At 45.5% G+C, this 19,619-nt stretch overlaps 1 protein-coding gene across 12 annotated transcripts in view; it reads left to right on the top strand.

Moving 5' to 3' along the window:
* Positions 1-19,619, top strand: part of TRAK1 (trafficking kinesin protein 1) — a 115,660-nt gene that overhangs the window by 54,488 nt on the left and 41,553 nt on the right. For 10 of the 12 annotated variants that reach the window (XM_014790916.2, XM_014790890.2, XM_004419553.3 and 7 more), the window contains one exon: positions 16,844-16,920. In XM_014790916.2, coding sequence (XP_014646402.1) covers positions 16,870-16,920 — 51 coding nt within the window. In that variant the 5' untranslated portion in view covers positions 16,844-16,869. Of the gene's footprint in view, positions 1-1,526; positions 1,853-16,843; positions 16,921-19,619 lie in introns of those variants that run through there. The other 2 variants (XM_014790903.2, XM_087430788.1) reach the window with 2 other exon arrangements.

Consider the following 19,619-nt stretch of genomic DNA (forward strand, 5'->3'; position numbering starts at 1 on the left):
CTGTGGCCTAGCACAGGATCCTACACATCTTATAGTCAATCTGGTACTTGCCGAATGAATAAAGTACAAGGTGGAGATTCTCCTTCCCTCCCTTCCCAGGGCTTCAGAGTCACTGTCATTTGAATTGAATTAAGAAGCCCAATTTGATAACATTTACTGACATTAAAGAAAGATTTTTTTTCTGACTGTGCTTCTTTATAAACATGGTATTTAAAGCTTATGAAGATTTTCAAAATGTGATTTTGAACTCCCTGCCACTGAATTTCTACTAAACCTCCTTTCTACAAAGAACACATCTTTAATGTTGTAAAATGTAACAATCATTTTCAGGTTCCAGAAAACTACCCAGGCAGTGCATGTGTATCTGGGTTTTAATTTTTTAATAAAATCTTTATTATATTTGGTTTTTCTATTTAGAGGTAGTCATATATGGTCTTATATTCAGGTAGCGATTCAATTTAGCAGACATTTTTAGCTGCCTGAGCAGGATCTTCAGCCCTAAGGATTCAAAGATGAATGAGAGCCAGTCCCTGAACTTGTGTAGAGAATTCTTTATGATGGTCTTGCCTCTGCTAAAAGCATCCCTCTTACCTGAGGGTTACTTGAGGGAGGTGAATTGGCAGAGAGGTGAAATAGATCTCCTGGTGTAGCTTTTAGGAGCAGGGAGACCTGCCACAGTGTAGCTGGGTTGTGGCTGAAGCACAGAAATTGCAGAATGTGCTGTGATTCTCTGAGACGCCAGCGCTCCAGGCCACCTTTCAGTGGGTTTGATGGAAAAACCTTCCATTTTCACCATTACAGACAAAATCCAGTACAGAGGAGTTGGTATCGAGATATGCAATTAAACTGTGGAATCTTTTTCCAGGCAACATTGCAAGCTATTAGGCTATAGATTTTTTTCCCCTTATCCTAGTGATTAGAAGAGATCTTTATAAATTTGGCCCTGTGAATACACAGATTTAGGGTGAGAGTGAGATTTATAAAATGCAGTTTAAAAAAGAGCAGATGTAATATATTATTACCGAAGAAAGACTGGGATGAATTAAGCTTCACACAAGTAATGGTTATTGCAGGGTTTTTTTCCCTTTGCTAGAAATCAGGATGATCACTTCCTTCCCCATTCAGCACTGTGTCAGGCTGTTGTCACAGTCAGATTTGTCTCAGCTTCTGAAGCATGCCCACAGGAAATCTCTCATCTGAGGGTGTTGGGCAATCATTCACCAGGGCAGCTTCTCCACTAGGGCCTCACCTTTAGGCAGGTGTACCTGCTTAAGGCTTGGTTGGTATTGCCCCATACAGTTGCTATGCAACTTCTGGGAAGCTACCATTCCTCATTGCTTCTGGGGGGAGGAAAAGTGGAGAGAAGAATCTGGAGGCAGAGAGCTTGCCTGAGGTCCTGCACCTGCCTGCCCGCCTCCCCTCTGAATCAACAGCTCCTGGCAGGGTCACCCCAGGGTGGGGCAGGGCATTCCTATTCCAACAGATGCTTCTCCCCGCCCCACCCCTCCTCCCAGCTTGTGGGAGCCACCCCCTTCTGGGTTGGTCCTGGGTGATGGCTAGGCCAGTTGCCCTGTGCACACGCTCCACTCCAGCCAAGCCAGGGCATGTCCACGGCCCCAGCCAGGGCCCAGCGTGTGGCCCGGGGGCCAGGGTCCCAATGGCTCCTCCAGGCAGGCAGCCAGGAGCTCCCCCAAGGACAGCCCCTTAGGGCGATGTTTTGGCTTTGGGGTGACTTCAGCAATGTCCCTCAGAGATGTGGGAGGGGAAGAAGAATATTTTGAGTACGACAGCCAGAATGAAGAGCGGAAGCCCTCTCGTGAGCAGCATGAAGCCCTGGACCTCTTGGAAGAGGGTAAATTCTGTACTTTGCTCAAATCTGATCCTTTCCCTGTTATTGTCTAAATATGCTGGCTGTATATTACTGATCTCACAGCACTCTTTGATTTTCTTATTGAGGTATAACGTCAAGTACCCAGATCTTACGTGGTGAATGGCTTAATGACACTCCTGTGAAGCCACCAGGAGAAGCAGCATTTCCAGCACCCTGGAAGTCCCCTTGCGCCCCTTTCTAATTTACACCTCCCTCCTGGAAGACCATTGTCCAGACTTCTTTCACCTTAAATTTGTTCTGTCCGTTCTTGATCTAAAATGGAATCAAACAGTGTGTATTATTTTGTCTGGCTTCTGTTGCTTAGCTAAGGCCTTTGAAATCCTTACATGTTGCAAATATCTGTAGTTTTTTTTTTTTTCTCCTTTGTAGTATTCCAGCACTCTGTTTTAAGAGTTTCAGTTGTTGTCTTGTGATTGAATGGGTTTTGGTAAGTTAATGGACTGGAGACTGATCATTATTAAATAAAGCATGTTTTTTGTGCTGGCATTATTTATTTTTAAAAAATTATTAATCACTGATTTGAAATAGGGATTTTTTTTTGACTTAGAAATATTTCAAATAGAAAAGTACAAGAGCTGACATTGAAATTGCCTGGGAATCCACCACAGGCTGTATCAGAGGGATGCTGCTTTTGAAGAAAAGGGAGGGTGTTAAATAAAGGTATGCCCAAGTGCTGGGTGTGAGTTTCCTAGTTGGGCTTGTACAGGAGGAAGAAATCTTCCTCTGCCCTCTAGGTTTTTCTGGCTGGTCTAAGAATTAAATTGATATGAGATTAATAGGAGAAAATCAAATTTAATTTTGTACGTATGGGAACCCCACATACATGAGAGGTTCAGAGACAGAAAGGTAAAGTGGGGTATTTATGCCGTCTTGAACCAAGGAATGGGATAGGGGCATGGGGCTTCAAAGGGGAGGAGGGTAATTCACAGGACGATAAAAAGAGGAGATGTTCACTAATTAGAGGTTTACCCTGCCATACAGATATCTCATAAAAACTTATGTCTGGTAATAACTCTTATTATGGGCAAGGGACCCAATTTAAATTCTTTAAGGGAGAGGTAAAAGTTCCTCAAGCCCGCGGGGTATTGTTTGCCTTTAGCTCAAAGTATTTCACATGTGAAGCGTTGTGTGTTGAGGAGGCCTGTTCTGAACTTTCACCTACAGCCCAGAGACAGAGATTTTTGGGGTGAAACAGGATGTTGAAACAGTGACTGCATGGATGTCCTTTAGGTCTGGAGTAAAAATAATCAGAATACCTTTTTAAAACTCACTGTGATGGTCTATTTTCATGTCTCAGCATAAGTTTTATTTTTAAAATTATTTATAAGTCGCCATATACCGAAAGTGTTTTTGTTTTGAGGGTACTCTCCTGAAAATATTAACACTTCACCTACAGGACAGTTAAAAGTATTTAATTGGAAAAAGTGGGGGAAACAGTGGGAATGGCCAGAAGAGAGGAAGGGGGCTCAATGCTGAGGCCTGGTGCCCCGCCTGGCCTGGCCCTTTCATGAAGAAGGTGATGGAGGTGGAAGGAGAAAGGAGTGGCAGACCAATGGGGACTGTGCATTTGCTGGCTTCCTGGAAGTGCCCAAGAGAAAGGCATCCATCTGCTCTTGTAGAACAAGGGCCAGCCCAGATTTCACTGGATCAGCTTGTGTCCCACATCACCCAGGAGCTTATTCAAAATGCAGACTCTCAGGCTCGACCTCAGACCCACTGAGTCAGAATCTGCATTTTAATAAGATCTTTAGGGGATTCCTGTGTACATTCGAGTATGGGATCAACTGGTGCCTTAAAGCATAGTAAGATGATTTTAAAAACCAATCATTGAACCATATCCTACGTTAAAGGCTATACAAGGTTCTGGAGCAGTGTCATATATCCTAGTCAAGAGAAGAAAAAATTTGTAGGGGCCGGCTCCGTGGCGTAGTGGTTAAGTGTGTGCACTCTGCTGCTGGCGGCCCGGGTCCGGATCCTGGGCGCGCACCAACGCACCGCTTGTCAGGCCATGCTGTGGCGGCGTCCCACATAAAGTGGAGGAAGATGAGCACAGATGTTAGCTGAGGGCCAGTCTTCCTCAGCAAAAAGGTGGGGATTGGCATGGATGTTAGCTCAGAGCTGATCTTCCTCACAAAAAAATAAAAAAAATAAACTGAAGTGGAATTTCTAAAAAGAAAAAATTTGTATTGCACATATTTCATATATATGTGTCATGTATCTATATGTCTGTTTTTAACTTTTTTAAAAAACTGAGAGCCAGATGATGATGATGCTGATGATGCTGATGCTGATGCTGATGCTGATGATAGCCAATGTTTGTTGTTTACTTACTATGTGCCAGGCGCTGTTTTAAGTACTTTATGTGGATTCATGCATTTAATCCTTCAAATAATCATATGAGGTTAAATACTATTATAATTTCCATTTCATAGCTTTATAAGAGGAAAGTTAAGTTAAATAGCTGGTTTAAAGTCACACAGCTAGGAAGTGGTTTCAACCTACACAGACCGGCTCAAGGGCCCTCTGCTCTTAAACCACTATGCTAGCTGTTCTCAAAGTGGGGTCCTGCCCAGCAGCACCTGCATCACCCTGGAACATGTTAGGAAGGCACATTCTTGGGCCCTGCCTCAGGCCTGCTGAGTCAGACACTCTGAGGTTGGGCCCAGCAATCTGGGTTTGCACATGCCCTCTGGCTGATTCCAGTGCACATTGTCCTGTGCTGGTTCACATCTCGATACCAGAGTCTGTACTTGGTGATCGCATTCAAGGAGGGTGACCCTGTTCTGTATTTGCCATCTTAAGATAGACTATTACGTTTTCTTCCTTCTCTCTTATTTGTTCCCATCCAATTTTCCTCCTTTCTCCAACAAAATATTTTTAAGATATTTTTAGCTGTCCTGTAGGTGAAGTGTTAATGATATTTTCAGGATAGTATTCTCAAAAGAAACATACTTTATTGCCAACATGCTTAGTTTTCTTTGTAAAATAAAATTCACAAGGTTTGCTCCCAGCCTGAAGGAAGTCTTGTGGCATCAATCAGAAAGATAGAGGTTTGGTTTCAGTGGCTGGTTTTGCTGGAAACCTGTTCTTTGTCCCAGAGCAAGCCGTTTGCTGGACAGGACCTTGTTTTTCTCTGATGCTGTCACACCACACTTGTCTTGCTTGAGTGGGAAGCAAGTCCCATGTGTGGAAGAGAAGTGCCCTGTGAATAGTGAAAATATGTGCAGGATGTGGACATAACCGTGTTCCCTTGCATTCTGAGGTGGTTTAGGTGGTTTTCTACACTGTTAACTGGTCTAAAAGAGGTGCTTTTCGTTGAAAACTGAAGGACAAAATTAGTATTTGCATTTCTCTGACAGATACTGGAGACGTTTGTTGTTCTCTCCCGGTCACCTTGTGGGGGTGATAGGCACTTTCTAATGTCAACCATTTAATCTTCACAACAGCCTTTGAAATAAATGCTATTCCCATTTGCAGTCAAAGCTACTGAGGCTCAGATAGAGTGACCCGGTCCAGAGTCCTGCAGCAGTAAGCACAGACCTTGCCTTGGGGTCTGCCTTCTGCCACTCCCAGGCTCTAAGCTAATAGAGTCATCGGCCCTTTCCTGGAATTATCTCGTTAAATCCTCATAACCCAGGAGATGGGTGCTCATGAGGAGACCGGGCACCCAGGAGAAGCAACTTGCTCGGATCACGCGGCTGTAAGAGGCAGCTTTGCTCTTACTGTCTTCAGGGAGAGGAAAGATGTATCCAGGCTCGGTGTCTTCTGGGCACTGAAGACTTGCACAGTGCAGAAATGGAACTGATCTCAAGCAGTTCGTGCTGCCTGGTGTTCTTGGAGGGGGGCTTTGCTTGCTTTCCCCGGTCCTGTCTGCTCAGGGTGAGACCAAGCTGGGGAAAATCGCAGAGCTACTGCTCGTGAAGTTGTAGGTCATGTCCCCTCTGTGCCCAAGCAGCGGCACTGGCGCTAGGGGACGCTGATGAGGAGTGAAGTTTTGTTGTCAGTTCCTTGTGGTTCATTGTGTGGCAGGGTCCCACTACTTTCTCAAGGAAATAAAGAAGCCCGACTTGGTAATTTTTTCTCTCCTGGACACTTCTTAGGCTGTTACCCAACTGCAAGATTAGTCACTCAGTTCCTGGCAGGTGTTATTCGGGATTGCTCTCAGGTGGCAGGATTTGAAAAGAGCATGTGGAACGGTCTGGGGTTTACGAGTGCTCTCCTAGCAGGTTTAGGTTTTCTGAGCCCACAGACTGCAGGAGAGCGTGCCTCCCGTCCTTAGAGGTGGCTGCTGACGGCCAGCATGTGAGTGACAGCAGTAATCTTTTGCACAAAAGGCAGTTTTCAGGTGTTGGAGCAGTAACTGGAAGTTATCTGGAAAAGCAGAGATTAAAAAAACTCCAGTTGGCAGTGGGAACCCGGAGCCTGATAGAGTGCCCCGGGCCAGCCTCGCGTGTCTTTGTCTGTAGCTGCACCGTGCTGGGCTGTCCAAGTTTCAAGGCAAGCATGAGAAGCAGCACAAATAGAGCGCGTTCCTCCAGTTTGAGAGGGAAATCCTGCGCTGCAGGTGGAGGGCTGGGCCGTGTGGAGAATGGTTAGATCCAGATATGCTGAGTCCCGGAGGTGGTTGTCTCAGGCTGCTGTGGAGTGGGAATGTCTGCCCCAGGGAAGGGGCCATGTGGCCAGGCCCTGATGTCTGTGTTGACGCAGTATGGCCAGCAGCACACAAGGGTGCTCTGCAGGACTCTCTCCCGCATGGTCATGGATGAGGAAAGAGCTGACCTGGCTTATCAGTACTGACCTCAGAGTTAAGCACTGCTACAAGGTCTCCTTGCTCATGGTTTTCATTACCTAGGTCTCTAGCCTGGGGTTTGGTTGTTAGTATCTTTGGCTCCCCCACACAGGCCTCCAGTGTTGTCAGTTGCTCAGGGAGATTCTCTTACTGGGCTTCAGGTACTGCTGTTCTCCCCAGGGCTGGCCATGGGCAAAGCTCACGCACGGTCTGTGTATTTTGGGGTCCCCTTGCTGCTCTGCCCACTTCTGGCACCTGTCTCCTGACCCCCTGCCATCCCCAGCCTGCATGTGTCTGAACTCCCAGCAGCATCTCTCACCTGGCACTTCCCGCTTCCTCCTCTGTATTATTTATCCATGTGTCTTACCTTTTCAACTTGACCAAGAATTCCTTGAGAGTGAGATTCATTTACTTATTCAATGGACAGTGGGTAAGAGCCCCAACTTGGATGTCAAAGAGATCAGACCCTCCCATAATAGCTCTGTGACCCTGGGCAATTTCTTCATGTCTAAAATGTGGACGGTAGTAATACCTTCCTCATGGCATGCATGTAAACGCTGAAGGAGATGACAGACATCCAGCACTTAGCAGAGTGCCGGGCACGTGGAGAGCAGTCGTAAGGGAGCCATTTGGCTACCACCAGGCAGGCCCTCATTAACTGTCCTAGCGACGAATGGCCACTGTAGATTAACAGTGAGTGTTGCATTCTAGGGCGGGGTGGATGATTATGGCATCCAGCAGATGAGGTTCAAGTCCATGGTCGTGTCCCACCTGACCTTGGACAAGCCACTTGGCCTCTCTCCCTGTCTGGTGTGTTAAATGGGGATCATATTTGTGTCAGGGGGTTGTTTTGGCTTTTAAGTGAAATAATATTTGCAAAATGCCCAGGATAGCAGTTGGCATGTTGTAGATACTCAGTAGTCATTTCATTTCCTCTTCCCTGCCTCTTCAATAACTTGCTTTGGTGCCCTGCTCTCAGCCTACCTTGGCAAGGGAAAGTGAGCCAGTAAAATAGTCACACTCAAGTTTCAGTTAATGATGCTGATGAGCAGTAAAATGGAGCCAGAGCTGTGCTGTCAGGTCTCTGCTCTTGGCGCGTGATGCCTGTCTCCTACCTTCCTGTGCACAGACCCGGCACCATGCAGATGCTGGTAACGGCTGAACAGACTGCTGTTCGTGGTGGGCTGCCCTCTCCCCCTGTGCCATCCCAGAGGCTGCCGTGGTAAACCAGCACCTTTCATCTGAGAGGGGTGATAGCCTCAGTCTGCCCGTTTGCTTCTGGCTTAAACCACAGCTGCTTGTTAGTTGATGCCTTTCTTGTGAACGTAGCTTCTTTCTTAGCAACTTCCTGCCTCATCATCTCTTTGTGTCACATTAGACTTGAGATTGCCCTTTCTAGATGGCTTCTTTTTTATTTTTCCCCAAGAAACTGGGAGGAGAGGTGGAAGGTAACTCTCCAGGGCATTTGCTTATCATGCTTGATAAGATATACTCCAGGGCTTTTATGTTTTCACTCCTCTATGAGTTGTTGGTTAGAAATGAGTCTTTTTTTGCAAAGACTGGTCTGGGAGTAAAAAAAATCTTCTGTTTTGTTAAGTATCAGCTATGCGTTGGGCCCAAGATAAGACTCAGCTGCCTTCAGGTGACTTGTCCCTTCCCGCCTGGGCTGTGTAAGCCCAGGTGGGAAGGGACAAGGGACATTTGTAAGAATTAGGTTCCTGTGGCTGAAGCCATTTTTGGTGGGCCCTCACCCTATCCCATACCCACTTCAAGGGCTGCATCAAAATAGTTATGTTTGTTTCTTAAACCAAATAATTGTGTCTTATGGGTCCTAGTAGTTAATACACTTGGGCTATTGGGCCAAGTCTGAATGTTTTGAAGATAGATATTGAAGGGCAACAGCTAAGCGAGGGACTTGGCTGAAACTCCAAGAAGTGGCTGTAACTTGGGAGAAGGGTAGAAGGGTCTCTCCTGGGAAGAGTTCAAAGTCAAGCTCTTCTCAAAAACTTGGGGAGAGTTGGCTCTTAGTTTTCTCATGGATGTATCATGATATTCTGCCATCTGAGCAAATTTTAATGGCAATTATCTAATTAAAAATAATCTAATCTATGCGGGGCAGACTAGCATGGTTATGTGCTTTTTATCAGTGCTGGTTTTTGAATGGGTGATTTGCTGTTGAGCGGTTTTGCTGTCTGAGAACACCATTGTGGTCGGGGAAGGCTTGGTCAGGGACTGAGATAATAAAAGAATGTTTTTATGTTGTCCTGTAATGGGGAAGTGGTTGGAATAGGGTGTATGTAGTTCAAGGTTCCTTGTTTGCAGGTTACTTGGTAACTTAACATATTGAGATATAACTTGCATACCATAAAATTCACCCATTTTAAGTGAACAATTTAATGATTTTTAGTGAATTCAGTTGTGCAGCTGTCACCATAATTCAGTTTTAGAACATTTGTATCCCTCTCCCCCCATGAGATCCCTCATGCTTGTTTACAGTTAATTCCATTCCCACCCCTAATCCCAAGCAACCTCTGGTCTGATTTCTGTCTCTAATTTGCCTATACTGGATAGTTTATATGAGTGGAATCATATAATATGTGGTCTTCGGTGTCTGGCTTCTTCTGAGCATAAGGTGTTTAAGGTTCATCCATGTTGTATTGTTTATCAGTACTTCATTCTTTTTTATGGCTGCATAACATTCCATTGTGTGTACATACCACATTTTGTTTATTCATTCGCCAGTTGAGAGTCATTGGGGTTGTTTCCCCTTTCTGGCTATAATGAGTAATGCTGCTGTAAACATTTGTGTGCAAGTTTTTGGGTGGACATACATTTTTATTTCTCTTGGGCAGATACCTAGGAGACTTTTAAAGTCTTTGTGACCTTAGGCAATTCATCTAACTTCTCAGAGCCTGAGTTTCCCTGCCATAAAGTGTGGGGACACATGTGTCTACCCCACCAACACTGTGTCTGGCTGAGATAAGTGGAAGTTGCTGCTGTGCAGTTGAGTCTGAACAGCTAATTAAAGATGTCCACCTCAGGCCGGCCCCGTGGCTTAGCGGTTAAGTGCGTGCACTCCACTACTGGCGGCCCGGGTTTGGATCCCGGGCACGCACCGACCACCACTTCTCTGGCCATGCTGAGGCCACGTCCCACATACAGCAACTAGAAGAATGTGCAACTATGATGTACAACTACCTACTGGGGCTTTGGGGAAAAACAGAAAGGCGGAGGATTGGCAATAGATGTTAGCTCAGAGCCAGTCTTCCTCAGCAAAAAGAGGAGGATTAGCATGAATGTTAGCTCAGGGCTGATCTTCCTCCCCAAAAAAAAAAAAAAAAAAAAGATGTCCACCTCATTGAAAGTGCTTTGCCAAATCGGCCCAGTCCGGATGTCTGCTAGATATCTTCCAATGGAAGGCTGACTATGAAAGGCAGTTTTTACAGCGGTGGACAGAATAGCCGAGACTTGGGTAGAGTGTCAGTTACATGGAGGCACTGTCTTTCTGCTGGGCCATGGGGAGGAGCAGGAACTCCCCAGTTGGGAAAGTGGGAGAAAGACAGTCCCTACAGAAGGAAATAGCAGGCACACACGCATCAGGCCAGGCATCTGAGAGTGGCATCATTGGGTGTGGTCGAGCTATGGTGGAGAATGGGCAAGGGTGGCAGGTGAGGAGGTGAGAAAGGTGGGCTGGGGCCAGGTAAGGATGGTTTCTGTGTGTCTTATGTGTTGAGACTGCTGCTTATAGGCAGTGGCAGAACTGGTGAGGGTTTTTAAGCAGAACATTGAGAAATTAAATTCAAAAGCATATAGACAAAGCTTTAAAGGACATCTATTTTGTAATGCCTGGAAACTTAACATCAGTGGTGACTCATTTAGAATTTATGGGAAGCTTTTTAGCTGTGGCTTTCAGGTTCTGAACATTCCACCCCTTGCCCCTGTGAATAGGGCAGACAGTAAGTATTTATTAGGTTTACTTCCTGGAGGATCGGGGCCAAATGTAGGGATGTTTTTTCAGCTGACAACTGCTGCTACTGATCAGAGTGAGAGGGATAATCCACTGGTTCGTGGACCGTTCTTTTCTCTGTACCAGCTCCTGTCTTGACTGGGCACATCAGAATTTCCAGGGGGTACATGTCTTTTTTGAAAGTTTATTCAATATGCATATAGTTTTATAATAAAAATGATAGAAAATAGAGTTTACTTGAAAAAAATGATGCTAAGTTACAGAAGAAAAGAGGAAAAATTATTGGGGAGGGGGAAGTGGAGGTTGGGTTCTAAAAAACAAGTTGAAAAACAATGTTCTAATTAATTAAAGAAATGACCTATAAGATAGAACACATAGCCAAAACAATCCAAAAAGCAAATAGAATGAGCAGTCATGAATATCTTCTTGCCAGTCAGTGTTGCCTACTTGATCTTTGAGTTATGAGGAAACCCCTCATCCTGAGGGTTTGGGATGTGTGTGTATACACACACACACACACACACACACACACATATAAATAGATATACATACACATTTCTATATATACATATATTTTTATATACATATACATTTATGTATATACACACACGTGTGTGTAAGATATTCATTTATTTGCAAGGTATGTAAAACTGACACGGGAGAAATGTTATCAAAATTAGGTTAAGAAGTGATGAGAGCTAATTGTTCTAACACCTTTATGAGAATCTTTCCACCAAAATACAGTACATGAATGAGAAATGAGGTTGACGCACCATAGTTCCTTGGAGAAGACTGACAAGGCCAGAATGTCACAGGGCCCTTATCAAGCCTGTTGACGTGAGGAGAAGACGCAGGTTCCTGAGGAGAGCAGGGTGCTGTGCTGGAACCTCCTCACCCTCCACCCATCCCGTCAGGCTCATGAGCTCTGCCTCTGACTTTCCTGCTCCAGCCGCTGCTACGACCTGAACTGTGCAGCAGCCCCTGCCCGCTTCTCCCACCCCTGCCCTGTGGCTCAGTCAGATGCCCGTGTCTGATTGGTCCTGTCAAAACCCTGGATGCTCCCCTGCCCCGTTGCTTTCTTCCCTGTGGGGGTTTCTCTTGGCCTTCAATTCCAGTCATCCCTGAGCTTCCCACTGGTTGAACCTCCTTGGCATTAGGCAAGGACTTGTTCCTGTTCAGGGCCTGTACCCTGTAGATATTTGGGGTTTCTTGGCAGGCATCTCATGTCTATGAACAGGAGCTGGAAAACGGATACCAGCATTTATTCTCAAAATTGTTGTGGGCGCAGTTTAATTCACATAAAAGTGGCCTTACTGATGTTCAGCCAAAAGCCGCCTGCGGAGTCCCCCCCATACATCCCCTCACCCCTTAGTTGTGACGGCCCAGTCACAGGTCTCCCTCTCCCTGGTCCAGGGCCACTCATTTGGATTTGGCTTCATGATCCCACCTGCCATCCCTCGAATAAGCATTTGATTCTCTTCTCACCTCAAAGTGGATTCTTCCAAACCATGATTTAGTACCTCCAGCTCCGGGGAGGGCATCCCTGCAGGCGGGCCTCCTGCTGTGGAGGGTTGTAGACAGCCCTCTGCCTGGCACGCTATTCCACGGTGACCTCAGTGGCTGTCCCTATGCCAGTGATTGCGCTGGGGCAACCCCCTCGTGCTTCTGACCTTCAGTCTCACGTGCCTGTCCCACTTGGGAACACTAGGCCCAGGAAATGGAGTGGTCTTGTCCCCTTTGTCCCAGTGAGCTGCCCAGATCCTATACCTTTTGATTTACCTCCCCCTAGTCTTATCTCTTAACTCTCTCAAGAAAAGAGACCCCTCCTCTCCATCCCACTGCCACCCAGGATTTCCTTGGGTTAATCAGCAGCCTTGACCCCCTCCCCTGCATTTCTCTGCCCGGTAGGCAGAAAACATTCCCCCTTTGAAAACCCTCCAGTGGCTTCCCCCAGTCCTGTGATAAAAGTCCACACTCCTTAAAGGGACCCCTGCCTAGGGTTGGGCATGTGCCCCCAGGAGGGCAGGTCTCCTGCCCTGTTCAGCGCGGAGCCTAGTGCGTGATAATGAACATAGTTTATTGCTGGACTTGTGCTGTGTGTACTGTATGTCTGCTTTCTTACTGTAGATGTGTTATACTGCTTTTTCTAGGACTTGGACCCTAGTTTTCTCATATTAATTTATTATAGAAGGTTATGGCTGTTTGTTTACTTTGCTTTTTTTTGTACACCTTTTTGGGTGGAAGTGGATTTATTTGGTCAGAAGTGGAACCTCTGTTTGGAATACTATTCCCACAGAGAGAGAAATTTGACCATGGTTTATTGTAGATTGAGTATCTAGAAAGTTGGTGCTTGAAAAGTGCAGCCTGTATCTATCCTACCGTTTAAAGGCATCATTTGCTATTTTCCCACCCTCATTGATATCACTCCTGCCCCCTCATTTCCTGGAAGAGAAAACCCAAGATACACAAGTACAGGGCTTGCCCAGGGCCTCATGGCCTTGGTTGAGTCTCCTGTGAAAACCTAAGCCTCAGAGCCCTGGGGTCAGGGATCTTGTTTTCCCCTACACCACAGATGCTTCTTGCTCTGTTTATGCTTCCTAAACCTTGTTGATTTGTGCCAGCCTCAGCCCTGCCCTTGCATCCTTTGTGGCTCCCTAGTTAGTACAGGAGCCTTGGTTCAGTCCCTGCCATGCAGCCTCCTTAGCTGTGACCTTGGTCGGATCCTTAACTTTTCTGAGCCTCAGTTTTCTCATCTGTGGAGTAGTCATCACAACAGCGCCGGCCCTGCAGGGTTGTCGTGAGGATTAAAGAGAAAGCACATTAAATCCCGCACATAGCAGGGACTCCATAAACGCTAACTGCTGCTCCTGCTCAGACTCTCTTGTTTGAAATTCGCCATTTGCTGGCTGTGTGACATTGGACGAGTTATGTAACCTCTCAGGGCTTCAATTTCCCATTTGTAGAATGGAGTTAATGTAAGTGCGTGCCTACCCTATAGTATTTATTGCTCTGAGGATTAAATGAGATAATCCAGAGAGAGGCTGTGAACAAGGGCTGGCTGTAGGAAGTGTGCTCTGCGAAGGTCTGCTGCTGCTGTTACTAACTTCTTGTCAAAGTGACCTCAGGGAGGATCCCAGGACCCTATATTCTAGTCAGCTGTATATTTTCTGAAAGGTATTTTAAGTAATTTCTTTCCCATCAGTGCACAGTCACTACAAAAAAAATTTTTTTGCAGGCATACACACACAAAATTAAAATTTGTAATTCCGTCCAAATGTCAATATTTTTATGGCTATCCTAATTTTTTTCTCTGTATTATAAATTTGCACACACACCCCCATTGGGATTATATGTGTTTTTAAAACCATAAGTGGAATAATAATGCCCATACTTCAGAGCTCAGAGTCCACAGCGATTTTTCAGCTGTGCCTCTGACCTCTGTAGCTGGGCTCTGTCAAAGACCTCAGGACTTCCAGGAGGTCCCTGCATCCCTGTACCCATAACAGCATGTGAAAGGGCACACCTCGCCTCCTGTCACTCTGTGCGTGGTGACAATATGTGCCTGACTGGTTACTGCTGGAAAAAACCACTGGCCCAAGTGTACATTTTATTGGGTTCAGTTGTTAAAGTATGGTAAAACCTTTTAAAATTAGCTTTATAAAAGGGCAACATGAGGGATCTTTGTGGCAGTGGATACATGAACTTGCATAGGTGGTAAAATTGTATAGAGCTTAGTATTCACATGTGCGTGCATACATGCCCACACAAATGAATACAAGTAAAACTGGGGAAATTAAGATTTGTGGATTGTATCAATGTCAGTACCCCGGTTGTGATATAATTTTACAAAATGTTACCGGGGGGAAAACTGGGTGAAGGGTAGAAGGATCCCTGTATTATCTCTTACATCTGCATGTGATTATCTACACATGGTTAATGACAATTGTCTCAATTCAAAAAATTAGCTTAAAAAATGTAAGTGTAATTCTGATTAATATAATTCCTGAGAAAAAAGCAGCTCCAAATCTTGTTCTCTTATGTTAGGGTGACATTGAGCCAGATTAGTTAAAATGTAGCCCAGTTTTCTTTTTTTCCAGGACAGCAGAAGACTTGGTCCTTTGAGAGCAAGGGGGGCGCTAGCAGGCCCTCGAGTCACAATGCAGGTTTCAACACAGAGGCCTTGGTAACTGCCGTGGTCCGTTTCTGGTTGATTGAAATGGGCATGCTGATGCTTTCCTACAGGCAGCTGGCTGGCAGGCTCCAGTGTCTTTATCTGCACTGTTGCAGAGCACCACAGCTGTGTAGCCTGAAAACTAACTCCTGTCTGCGGCATAGGAATCTTCACTTAAGGATTTCCTGTGACCTCGAGCTGATGAACTATTCAGAGCAATTTGAGCTAGACTCCATCTACATCAAATTAAATTCTGGTTTAAACCAACCCTTATAAATCTCCCTGGCCTTTCCCGACCTGGCAGCTCTGGTGGAGGAGAAAGGAAGGAAGGTGCCTGAGGTAGTGAGGAGGGTTCCTGCCTGAAAGTGTTGGGTAGGGGAGAGGCCCAGAAGAGGAGCCCCCTCCCCTGGCTCTGGGGGCTCTGCGTTGGTAGGGTTTCAGATTTGGAACCAGATTTCAGGTTTCCTCCTTAAGCTAGAAAATCATTCCAACAGATCAGATTTCTCTGAGCTCATTCACTGGGATGATCTCGGCTTGCATTTAATAAAATATTTAGAGACCTATTGGATTCCAGTGGCAGTTTGTCATTAGCAGTGCTGCTGAGTTTGGCTTAATAATGCACTTCAATTCCCAAATGCCTTGCATAGGCTCTTACTGAAAGTGGGTCATTGTGAGAGCTGAACTAAGTCTTCGACTCTTAAAGAATTATTTTCTAAAGTCTTCGTAATAAAGAGTTACTAAGACATTATCGCAAAGTGGCAGGTTTCAAAAAATTTTACACTTTGGCTCTAAATCCATTTACATTCACTCCTTCCTCCACAGAATAAAACCCATGCTACCTTCTTGGTGTTTGTTGAACTGCAAATCAGTTCCTTGCCATTGATTTAAAATAAAACAACCCTGAGGTTTTTCATCGGACTAAAGCTTTGTTTCATGGCACAACCTTTTTCTCCAGTGGAAGGAGAACAAAGACACACAGTCCTCGAGAGGCCTGCATGCAGCCTCTTATGATCACAGTAAATTATATTTGTAATGAAATATCACTCCATGTGTGTGTGTGTGTGTACATATGTACATACTATTAGTAGTCTTCTCTTTGGGGTGGATTTAAAAAATCTATCACCCTTGGGTCGGCCCCGTGGCTTAGCGGTTAAGTGCGCGTGCTCCGCTACTGGCGGCCCGGGTTCAGATCCCGGGCACGCACCGACGCACTGCTTCTCCAGCCATGCTGAGGCCACGACCCACATACAACAACTAGAAGGATGTGCAACTATGACATACAACTATCTACTGGGGCTTTGGGGAAAAAAAAAAGGAGGAAGATTGGCAATAGATGTTAGCTCAGAGCCGGTCTTCCTCAGCAAAAAGAGGAGTATTAGCATGGATATTAGCTCAGGGCTGATCATCCTCACCAAAAAAAAAAAAAAAAAAATCTATTTCTTGGTATGGAAGGTGGGTGCATAGCCTTAGAATCTAGGCCATTTGGGGAGGGTAGTGCGTTGTACTATGGTACCATTAGGAAATGATCAGCTAAGACTGTTGTTTAGTAATTATGCCATAGCTGCTTTCTGAAGGATTCCACTCTTTCCGTGTGGTTGGTTCTCTATGGTTAGTGAGGCGTAGATCCTGCAGGTCTTTCTGATCATTCATGCATTGGTAGCTGTGCTGGTGGCTCATGTCAGTTTGCTGAGTTTATATGAGGCCAGACCCCTTCTACTCAAGCGCCTCGCTCTCAGCACCACCTCTAAGTATGCACATGTGTGTGTGCACACGCACGCGTGTCAAGGCTTTGCAAGGATTAAAAGTCGCCTTCAACCCCTCACCACCTCAAAGCTTGGGGCTCTTCCCTGGAACTGTGAAATGAAACCCCGTGGTGCTGAGTACAGTGTGTATTGAATTCAGCAAAACCAACCACCCTTTGTGCCTAAGACACAGACACAACTTTAGGGCCACTTTTTTAGATGGGTCATTTGTTTGGCAGGTTTGTGGCATTGATTGTTTCATTGTCATTTTTGTTTCTTGCAGTTTTATGTGCTGAAAGAGTTGGCCAGATGACTAAGACATATAATGATATAGATGCTGTTACTCGGCTTCTTGAGGAGGTAAGTGTTTCAGGGGATGGCAAAGAGTCGCTTGTAATTGATTATAATTTATGTTGATTAAAGCATACATTATTATCTGTCTCGGTGAGGAATCTCAGAAATTGGGCCCACCCAGGATATCATTTAGTGACTTTATTTTTTGAACTGGTAGCTATGTAGGTCCTGGTAGCTGTAACTTTGTACAAGTATTTTAGGTTTTAAAAGGAATGTATTAATGACACAAAATAGGGTAGCACTGAAATACTTCCTAGAATACCCAGTTTAGGATTTTAAAAAAATCTTAGACATAAAAATGGGGTAAAAAGATGCCCCCCCAAAACTCTGGGTCCCACCTCTCCTGCTTGCTCCTGTGTTTCAACCTTGTCCTACCACCGGCTGAAAATGATAACAATGATTTCTATATCATTCTGCTCTTCCTGGAGAAAGGCTAATGAAGAGGCACATGACCTAAAGTCATTTTGTATTCTAGAGCCGAAACAAGCGTCTGAAAGTTAGCACCTGATCATTCATACATTGGTGGCTGTGCTGCTGGCTCATGTCAGTTTGCTGAGTCTGTATGAGGCCAGACCCCTTCTACTTGAGTGCCTTGCTCTCAGCACCACCTCTAAGTATGCACATGTGCATACTAACAAAATATTTTACGTGTATCTAACAAAATATTTTGTGTATCCCAAAAATATCAGGAAAATACATCATTATCCATATCTTTGTAACGTATTTTTTAACTTATATCAGTTTAAAGGGATATTATTATGCATTGTCAGCATGGAAATAACCAAAATAAGCATGACAAGAAAAATTTAGGAAACTCGCTTAGGATTAAATGAGCTGCTGGTATTATAGGAGAGACTGTAGTTTTTTCAGTTTCTTCTCAGCACTTTGGCAGTTGAGAATTACAGTGCTATGAAGGCCTGTAGAAACAAGTATATGTGTATCCCCACACCTAGAACGGGCCAGAACATGCTAGGTTGTTAGTAAGTATTTATTGAATAAGTGCCCATCCTTAAACACTATCCCCTCCCCTCACACATACACGTATCAGGCCTTAAATGCACAGGCGCTAACTTTCAGACCTTCGTTTCTGCTCTAGAATCAAGAATGACTTTGGGTCATGTGCCTCTTCATTAGCCTTTCTCCAGGAAGAGTAGAATGATGTAGAAATCATTGTTATCATTTTCAGCCAGTGGTAGGACAAGGTTGAAACAACAGGACCAAGCAGGAGTGGTGGGACCCAGAGTTTTGGGGGGGCATCTTTCTACCCCATTTTTATGTCTCCCTCTTCCCCTGTGTTTTTCTCTTCTGCACATCCAGCATTCTCAGACTTGCTCTGAGGGCTGGACCCCTCTGATTCTCCCGAGCTCCAGAGGGCTCACCTGCCCAGCAACCCACTCTCCTCCCGTTCTCCTGAAGGCCAGCCACCCACTGAGAGACCCAGCCGAGCTGAGTGAGGGCAGGAGCTGAGACCTGCTTGACCACCTGCATGTCAGAGAAGTTACAAATTCCTTAGCCCCAAATAAGCGATGTTAGGTTTTTGGCTGTGTGACAGGGCTGTTGGTGAGGCATTTTAGGGCACAGGCCTGCTGGTGGCGCTCCAGTTGCAGCCATCTTGGTGGCTGGCGTTAGCCACCTGGTAGGCTAGCTTGGTTGGCACCACTGACTTTTGAAAATGATTTATTATGGACCCCTTCCTGCTATGTCCATTTACCCCAACAGTGCCACCGCTCTCTAGATCTTATGGTGTTTCTAGCATCCCCTCTTCACCCCATACCCAGTTAGTCATCAAGTCTTCTCTGGGGCCCTACGTCTGTACCTTTACTTTTATTCCAAGGCCACCACTCCAGCTCCTGGAGCCTCAGCAGTGAGATTTTAGCTCCTCTCTGCCCTAATATTCCTTGTGCTACTATCGTCCCAAGCCCTCTGTAATCACCTCGCCCTCCCCTTCTCAGAACTTGGTGTGGCATTCAGGGCCACACACTTGATCACATTCTGAAACCTCCTCTTCCTTGTCACTGGGGACCTTTCTCCTGCTCTCCTACCCTTGACCTTTTGCACCATTTGGCCACCTCTGTCTTTTCCTGGCTTTTAGTGTTGTGCTGTGGGGCTTGCCAGGACCTCTGAGGCTGACAGCATCACCATGGCTGGTAGTCTGTGCCCTGGCCGAGCCCTGAGCCCCGAGTCACCCTGTAGTTCTATTTGGTTTGTTCATCCCACTTGATTAGTTAGAAGCTTTTCCAAGGTGGGAACCCTGTTGGATGATTTCTCCCTTTAACCTTGGAAATGATAAGCCTTTGATAAATGTCTAGCTCTGTTGTCATGCTTATTATTAAGGGTAAAATTTCACTGAGAGCTGTGTGTTGTCCATGTATCATCTCATTCATTCTGCGATTGCTCTCAGAAGTAGATGGCACTATGCCCCCCATTCTGTAGTGAAGGGACCTGAATCTGAGAGGACAGAAAGTGCCCAACTTTGCACAGCCGCATTCCAACCTAGGCCCTTAACTGCGATGCGTGCGACTCCGTTGCTTTTGGCTACAGTGTTTATTTAGTTTTCGGGAATGTGATTAATTGATTGTCAGTGGGACGTTTTTACTTTAAAAACATGAACCAGGTAAATTTTTTTTATGAGATGTGGCCCACAGTTCTTGGCTCCTGCTGAGTTTGAGCTGGCAGTGCTGGGAGATGCCTCCGCAGGGCAAGAC

The sequence above is a fragment of the Ceratotherium simum genome, chromosome 5 (genome assembly GCF_057802395.1).
Source record: "Ceratotherium simum simum isolate JZ-2026a chromosome 5, ASM5780239v1, whole genome shotgun sequence".
NCBI classification, from domain to species: Eukaryota; Metazoa; Chordata; class Mammalia; order Perissodactyla; family Rhinocerotidae; genus Ceratotherium; species Ceratotherium simum.